This window comes from Monoraphidium neglectum (assembly GCF_000611645.1).
Source record: "Monoraphidium neglectum strain SAG 48.87 unplaced genomic scaffold scaffold01727, whole genome shotgun sequence".
Classification (NCBI taxonomy): Eukaryota; Viridiplantae; Chlorophyta; class Chlorophyceae; order Sphaeropleales; family Selenastraceae; genus Monoraphidium; species Monoraphidium neglectum.
In genome coordinates, this window is record NW_014011901.1 from 2,774 (window position 1) to 11,064 (window position 8,291).

Genomic DNA, 8,291 nt, shown 5'->3' on the forward strand with positions numbered 1-8,291 from the left:
TATCGCTGTCCACAAACACGTCCCGCAGCGGCGGCACCGCTGGATGCGCAAACCAGCGGTGCAGGGTTATCTCCGCGTCCACCTGTGGGTCGGCGTATGTTCGACGAGGGGGGTTGGGCAGGGGAGGGCGGCGACCACGCTAGGCGATGTCGTCTAGGCGTCAGGTGTGCGCGGAACAGGCGCCCAGGGGTGCCAACGCCAGCTGGGAAGCGCTCTGCCGCCGACGTGGGCGGCGCTGCGCAGCGAGTGGCGAGCGGCTGGCTGCGGGGCGACACGCACGCACGCACGCACGCATGCACGCACGCACGCACACACGCACGCACGCACGCACGCACGCACGCGCGCGCGCGCGTGCACGCACCCACGCACGCACGCACGCACAAACACACACACACACACACACACACACACACACACACACACACACACAGAATCAACAGCTGCAACTGGCTGCATCGCACACCGAGCCGCAGTTGGTAGTCGCGTAATCAAGGTCGAACGTCTTGACTGCATACTCGCTGCGTCCGAGGGCGTTGCGCGTGACTCGGAGCGTCGGCCGTGCCAGCGCGCCCGGTGGCCCGCGCGAGCAGATAATCTGGCCTTTCACATACCAACGGCTGCGAAAAATCAAGGGAGGGGGCGGGGGGGGTGGGGCCGCAGCGTGACTGCAGGAGGGTGACGCGGGCAGCAGGTGGCACCTGCTTGGAGGCTGGCGGCAGACGCGCCGCGCGAGGAGGTTTTGACGAGCCAGCTCGGCGGAAACTCAAATAAATATGTTTGCCGGCCCTTTGCGTTGCTCACGGAGACTGCCGCGGTATTGCCGAATGGCCCCTGAACGGGTAGGGCCTCCACTCCGACTCTGCCATCGTCGTGTCGTGATGTGCTCAATGCAATCTTGCTATGCCGATTTTTACAGATTTACAATGTGCACTTGCAGGCCTCGCATCGCGATTATGGCGGGAGCTCGTCTTGGCAAAACCACCCACCTGCACACCTGCCAAACGGATGCTGCAAGGACCCCCTTCGTCTTGCTTACTACCGGGTGTTGCAGGACCTGCAAAAACGCACAAATCCAAAGGAACACACGGCTTGTTACAAAACTCGGCATACTTCTTCCCTCCAAGCTGCCAACCCTGTGCAAGGCACACTACAAGCACACCACAGGCCTCACTGCACGGCCTGCCGCAGCACGGCCAGCGCCGACGCCCCCTGTGTGTCCCGACCAAAGGCGCCCGCCCCCACAACCACCATGCCGCCGCCGACGCCGCGCTTCTGCCGCTTGCGCTCGTTGTTGCTCATAAGCAGCCTGGAGAGGTCTGGGCCCGCCGCGTTGAGGGATTTGGAAGCCTTTCCAGCGCCACCGCTGCCCTTGCCAGCGGCCTGCTGCTGCTGCTTGTGCTGCTGCGCCGCCGCCGCCGCGCCGCCCTGCTGCCGCCGCTTCTTGCCGCCGCCCTGCCCCTGCGTCTGCCCCTGCTCGCTGCCGCCTGCGTCGTCGCCGCGGCGGCTGGAGTGCAGCCGCGACGCGAGGCGCAGCGTCTGGGCAATCGCGTCGGCCGGCAGCACAGCGTGGGCCCCGCCCTCCTCCCCCACGCCGCCCTTGGTCCCCGCCGCCGCCGCCGCCGCCGCCGCCTTGGCCGCGAGCGCGGACGCGCCCCCTGTGAAGTATTTAGTGCTCACCCGCGCCTGCAGCGGCTCCGCGAGCGCCGCCGCGAGCTGCGCGCGCAGCGCCGCCAGCCGGGCTGCCTCCTGCTCGCCCATCCCCGCCGCGGCGGCCGGCGCCGCGCCGGGGGCGCGCCGCTTCCGCTTGGTCTTGCCGCCCGCCGCCGGGCCGCCGGCGGCGGCGGGGGGCTCGCCGTCGGAATCGGGGACGTCCAAGTCTGAGAGGTCGAGGCCGACGGCGTCTGCGTTGTTGCGCGCCCAGGCTGTCTCCGCGCGCTCCTTGCGGTGCTTGCGCTCGATCTGGTCGACCTGTTGATGTGTGAGGTTGGGTGTTGTTGAGTGCGTGTTGTGCAAGGGTCAAGAGTGGTCGAATGTCGTTGCATGGGTTGTTGTGTGTGGTGATGTTTGGCAGCGTGCGTGGATGTGTGTGTGTGTGTGTTTTCTCGTGGTGTGTCATGATTGTGTGTGGTTGTGCAAGTTCGTTCAGGGTGTTGTGTTTTCAGGTGTGTTGGTCGGCATTTGATGCGCTTTCGCACGTGCAGCTGCGTGCCGTGAGCGCACGGGTGTCTGATTTGCAGCTCTAGGGTTGTGCGCGCACCAACACTGCATGCCTGTGTCCAGTCGAGCAACGAGCGCCTCAACACCAAGGAATACAGCAACTTCCTGCCTGCAGCTCTTTGCATCCGTCGCAGCATCGACCGCCGGTGCTTTACGGCCCCCCAGCTGCTCTGAAAACGCCCTCCCCACCGCCCACCCGCGCCCCCAGCCCACCCCCTCTCCCTTCAGTGTCCCACCTTGACCGCAATGGAAACGCGCTGCTCCGCGGCCTTCATCACGGCGCGCTCCACAGGGAACCGCGGCGGCGGCGCCTCAGCGCGCCCCAGCGCGCGCAGCAGCGCCGCCCAGCGCGCCGCCTCGGCGGGGCTGACCTGCGGGGCGGTCGAACAATCACGCGGCCCAGCAAGGTCAGCGGCTGGTGCCAAACTCCAAGCACAAGCAGGCTGTGTGTGTATAGCGCCCCAACCCTGCACCCTCGTTCGTCTCACGGCTCGCAGCCCCATGCCAACCAACTTGCGTCGCCCCAGCTTGCGCCGCCTCGCGCCGCGCGCATCCCGGCACGTGCATGCCGGGCGGGCGGCGAGGCGTCGGCGCCGTGCCCCAGCAGTTGCGGCTGCCAGGCACGAGGGGGAGTGCGGCAGTGCCGAGCGGAGCACCCACCAGCGTCACGGCGACGCCGTCGGCGCCGCCCGTGCGCGCCGTGCGGCCGCAGCGGTGGATGTACGTGTCCGCGCTGGCCGGGACCTGGTAGTGCACCACCGTGTTTACGCCCTTCACGTCCAGGCCTGCAGGGGGGAGGGCGGCGCAAGGGTGCGTGGCGCGCGTTGCGTGTTGGCGCGAGCAGTTAGAGGGTGCTAGAGGGCAGGTGATCGTGCGTGCATGAGAATGCGTGAGCGCATGCGAGTGCGTTGGTGGGAGACGCATGGGGGAACACTGGCATGCGCATGCCTATGAGCATGCGGTTAGGTGCAGCGTCAGGGATGGCGGTTGCATGGAGCTGGGCAGCAGGGGTTGCCGGGGCGGGCGCGCGGCGGCCGCGCCGTGCTGTGGGCAGAGCGGCCTGCTCGCAGGTGTCGGTCGGCGGACAGTGACAGTGCAGCGCTCCAAGGGGGCTGTACGTTTGCGTGCAGTCCCCTTGGGTGTGCGCATGCGCGCGCGCGTGTGTGTGTTTGTGTGTAGTGTGTGTACCATCGGGCTGCTGGCCACGCACCGCGTGCGGCGACGTCAGTGGCGACCAGCACGCCGTTGTCGTTGGCTTTGAAGCGGTCCAGCGCCTATGGGGTGCAGGATCAGTTTTTGCGTGGTGGTATATGGTGAGGAGTGCGTTGAATTGCCCGATTCGAGCAGACGCGATACGTCATGCGTCTCTTGACGCATGGCGTCGCGTCGTCAGTGGCGCGCCATGTGTATTCACTACTGTACAATGTTGGGTGCGCAGCTGGTGCGGGACGCTCGCATGCGGTGCGCGCGCACACCTCATAGGTGACGGCACGTCAATGGGCCAAGCAAACCACTATGATTACGCCCCGAGCCTGCAGCCCCGGTTTGAACGACCCCTGCCAGTGCGCACCTTGAGGCGCTGCCGCTGCTGCTGCTGCGCGTGCAGCGCCTGCGCCGGCAGGCCCAGCAGCTTAAGCACGGCCGCAACGCGGCGCAGGGCGGACACCGCGTTGACAAACACGAGGGCGCGGCCGGGGTGGCGGGCCAGAAGGTAGTACAGCGCCGCCTCGCGCTCGTCCTCTGCGAAAAAATGTTTGTTGAGGGTTGCGTGGGGATTAGAGGAAACAAGACACACGTACACACGCACACACACTTACACCCCCCACACACACACATTCACACACCCATCCACCCACACATGCGCTCACTCGCACGCTCATGTAGACACGTGATAACACAGAGTGTTCGCATCATGCGAAGCACACACCCTGCCTGCCCTCTCACTCAACCTGCCAGCCCCCCAGCAGTGGCACAAACGCCCATGCTTCGTTCCACCCAGCACCCTCACATTCGCACCCACCCAGGCATTCTATGAAAGCCTCCTCAACCCTGTCGGCCAGCTTCCTCTCAGTCGTCAGGTCCACCACAGCAGGCTCTCCCCGGAACGGCACGCGCCCCATCAGCCCCTCCAGCGTCGCGCCGCCGCCCGCCCCGCCGCCGCCGCGCCGCAGGCGCTTGCGCAGCGCATCGGGCAGCGTCAGCGTCGCAGAAAACACCATCGTCTGCAGCGGCGGCGCCCTGCCGCGCCGCCCGCTTCGCGCCCTCTCCTCGCCGCTGCCCGCAACTGCCACCGCTGCTGCTCCGTCGGTCTCCTCGGCCGCCAGCCCCTCTCCTGCGTCGCCTTCGATCAGGGGCGCGTCCGCCCAGCCGTCGGCGACCTCGGCGGCCTCGGGGTCGAGGGGGCGGGGTATGAGGTCCAGGATGTTTGACAGCTCCTGGTAGTGGCCCTGCAGGAGGGGTGGGAAAAAACCACATGGAGAAACGACAAGTCAGCAAGTGCGGGGGTGTGAGGTGGGTGGGGGGATGGCATCAGCGGAGGGCACGGAGGCCGCTGTGATGGGTGCGCAGTTGTTGCTTCAGGTGGCAGATCAGCTACTCAACAGGCAAACAGGGCGCGAGGGCATGGCTCGAGCGCGTCGGTCCAGGGATGCGAATTCTCAGCGGGGTGCATCAGAGAGTGCCGCGCTCCTGCGGCACGCCGGACGGACGCGCCCCGCCGCCAACCCTGCGTCGCAGCCCCTCAACCCCAACCCTAAACTGCCGCCAGCCCGCCAGGGCCGGCCGCTCTGGGCTGAACCGCCAAAAATCCGCCGGCCCCTAAAATTGGTCGCACCTGCTGCACCATCCGGTCTGCCTCGTCGATGACCAGGAACCGCAGCCGCTGCAGCCGCGTCAGGTGCGCGTGGCCCTGGCTGCGGATTAAGATACGCACACACGCGAAAGTCGCAGGTGCGTGGGATGCTGTCGGACGCGGCGGCGGGTTTGGCCGCGCTCCGGACGCGCGCGTGCCACACCGCCGCGGCTCGGCCGGCTGCCTGGCGCGTCAGCCACCCAGCGTCCGCCGGCAGCACACGCCCCGCGCCTGCAAACTCACGGCTGGACGGCGCCCCGCAAGGTGGGGCAGCGCCGCGCAGAGGCGGCAGCTGCGGCGATGACTCACCTCATCAGGTCCCACAGGCGCCCCGGCGTCGCCACCACCACCTCCGGCCGCCTCGACAGCAGCCTCTCCTGCTTGACCGCCGCGATGCCGCCCACGATCGGCGCCACGCCGACGCCCGCGACGCGCGCCAGGGCAGACAGCGCCGCGCACACCTGCAGAGCCAGCTCGCGCGTTGGCGCCAGCACCAGCGCGCGCAGCGCCGCGCCGCCGGCGCCCCCGGCGCCCTCGTCCTCGTCCCCCTCATCCGCCGCGACGGCGCGGGCGTGCCGCTCCTCGCGTTCTTGGAGCAGCAGCTGCAGGATTGGAAGTCCAAAGGCCAGCGTCTTGCCGGACCCCGTCTGCGCTGCCCCGATCAGGTCCCGCATGTCCCTCATGACCCGCGGCACCGCCGCCGCCTGCACCGGCGTCGGCGCCGAGAAGCCCTGCAACGCGAGCGCCCCCTCAAGCAGCGGGTGCAGGCACAGCGGCGCCCACGCGCGCATGTCCGCGGCGGCGGCGGCCGCGAGCGCGTCGGCGCGGAGCTGAGTCAGCGCTGCGCTGCCCGGCCGGGCGCCGGCCGCCGACGAGGGCGCCTCGTCGCCTTCCTCCCCGTCCACCCCTGCATCTCCATCTGCGCCGCCCGCCGCCGCCGCGCCGCCCTCGCGCTTTTGCTGCCGCTTGAGCTTCCGCGCCTCCGACATGCGCCTCAGCTTCTCCTCCGCCTTTTGCTTGCGCTCCAGCTGCCGCCGCTGCTTCCGGCTCAGCTTGCCCTCGGCACCCACGCCGGCGCCCTCGCCGCCGCCATCCTCCGCCCGCTCCTTCGCTGCCGTGCGGCCGCCGGCGCCGGCCGCGTCCCCGCTCGTACCCCCACTGGCCGCGCCGCACCCCTTCTTCTGTTTCTTCAAGGCCTGGTTTTCGGCCTCGAGCGCCGCAAGCCTTGCCCTCAGCGCCCCCACGTCGTCAGCCATGGCGCCCTCGCCCGCCGCCGTGGCCGCGCCGCGCTTGCGCTTGGCTGCCTTGCCACCTGGCGCAACGTCGTCCTCCTCTCGCTGCTGCTGCTGCTGCGGCTGCTGCTGCTTCTTGCCGCTTTTCTTGCTCTTCTTTGCTTCGCTCTGAGGGGTTTCCTCACCGCCCGCGCCAAAGTCCAGCTCGCCTGCAGGCAGCAAGAGTTGCGCTGCGAGATCAGTCAACCTCACGCCTCGCGCACCACAACTGCAGGCCCGCTTGCCAGCACTGCGGCCCCGCGACCTTGTCACGCCTGGACAGCGGGCACCGAGCCGGCGGCGTGCCCGGACAGGTATGTGTATGTGTGTGTGTGCTGTGGCAGCCGTCCGGACCAGAGCGCACCTGGATCTTGGAAGATGGGGGGGTTCTCCAGGATCTCCAGCCCGGCGAAGCCGCCCTCCTCTGCGCCCATCAGCAGCTCATCGCCCACGTCCAGCGCCTTCCAGCCGGACGCAGAAGCGAGGGCTGCCGACGCGCCGCTGCCCTTGCTCTTGCCACCCTTGGTGCCCTTGACGCCTTGGGGAGGCTTCCTGCGGTTGGGCCGTGGTTGGGGTGGCCTGTGGGCGTTGGATTGTTGGCAGCGAGGAGGCAGTGGGCGTGGGGGACGTGCAGTAGTGGCATACTGCCCAGGCGGCGGCGGCCGTCGTCGGGTATCAGGCGCGGCGCAGGGACACCAGGCATCAGGAAGCGTTGCATACTTGGATTTTCTTTCTTGTGACATGACGGCGAGCTGCAACGGCTGCAAATGGCTAGCAACGAAACCAGAGCTCAGCACGCTGGCGGGATCGCTCGTTTTCAAAGAATTTCACATAATCAAACTGCAAGGGCATGTTTGCAGCGCTGCCGCACAGCAGTTAGCATGCACCCACGGTGCAGCAGTCACCCAGTGCCGAAAGTACTTGATGCAAGCGACGGATCCACAGCGTACATATATGAGAAGACATGTCGCTGGTTAACCATTTCCGATCGGAGGTCGTGTACTCGCATCCCTGCGCAATGTATGCGATCTGATCTCCTTGGCCTCGGCTCCCTAGTGGGTAGACATGATCAAAGGGATGGACGCAGCTGCCGATGTTCCCACTGCGGCAGCTGAGAAGGCTGGGCAGCCTTCAGGACCCCCGGACGAGGGCAAAAGGCGCAAGAAATCGCGTTGGGGCAAGGAGACAGAGGCAGGCCTGAAGATCCTGGAGCAGGTACAGCAGCCTGGTGCCTCTGACGCTGTGGCAGGCCCGCCTGCTCCGAGTGACGCGCCTGCAGCTGCACCTCCTGCCGCCGCGCCGCCCCCCGATGCCGCGCCTCCGCACGACGCCCCGGGCGCCGAGCCGCCGCTCAAGCGCCGCCGCAGCAGCCGGTGGGAAGTGGCGGAGGCGCGGCCGGCGCCGGGGGCGGGCGCGGCGGGGGCGGCCGGCCAGATCGTGCTGCCAGAGTCCATCGCCGCGCTGGTCAGCCTCCACGCCGACCCCCATGTCGTCGAGCTGCAGTCCCAGCTCAGGCTGGTGGGTTGCACATTACGTATGAGTTCTGATCACATCACAGTCGCGCGACTGCCGGGACCAGACCCTGCCTTGTGCGGAGGCGGGGTCATGCGCTGGCACGTGCAGTTGTCGGCATCGGGGCAGTACGCGTGCGCTGCTTGGCGGCCGCGCCCGACCTTGTCGCATGCGTGCATGCTGTTGTGCCATGCAAGCGCATGTGCAGCGATGAACTGCGCATGCATGCACATGCATGCATCGATTCTGCATGCACGTCTGCGACTCCGCAGGTGGAACAGAAGCTGCAGCTGGTGCAGCAGGGCAAGTGGGTCGACCCGCGGAACGAGTACGAGCGCTCGCCGTCGCCAGAGCCGGTCTATGGCGAGAGCGGCGCGCGCATCAACACGCGCGAGTGGCGGCAGAAGGAGGCGCTCACCAAGCGGCGCACGGTGCGGCTG

General features: G+C 68.0%; 2 protein-coding genes across 2 annotated transcripts in view; one reads left to right on the forward strand and one right to left on the reverse strand.

The window, feature by feature from the left end:
- Positions 1–1,167: 1,167 nt before the first annotated feature.
- On the reverse strand, positions 1,168–7,082 carry MNEG_8838 (DEAD-box ATP-dependent RNA helicase 13; the record flags this gene model as incomplete). The annotated part of the gene is made up of 10 exons (XM_014042690.1): positions 1,168–1,968; positions 2,454–2,588; positions 2,878–3,002; positions 3,428–3,491; positions 3,788–3,957; positions 4,238–4,664; positions 5,051–5,129; positions 5,378–6,509; positions 6,704–6,891; positions 7,060–7,082. The coding sequence occupies 10 exons, from the start codon at positions 7,080–7,082 to the stop codon at positions 1,168–1,170; spliced, it is 3,144 nt and encodes a 1,047-aa protein (XP_013898144.1).
- Positions 7,083–7,416: 334 nt separating this feature from the next.
- Positions 7,417–8,291, forward strand: part of MNEG_8839 (hypothetical protein) — a gene marked incomplete at both ends in the record, with an annotated part of 2,493 nt that continues 1,618 nt past the window's right edge. The window contains 2 exons of the mRNA XM_014042691.1: positions 7,417–7,857; positions 8,124–8,282. Of these exons, the coding sequence (XP_013898145.1) occupies positions 7,417–7,857; positions 8,124–8,282 (600 nt within the window). The remainder of the gene's footprint in view (positions 7,858–8,123; positions 8,283–8,291) is intronic.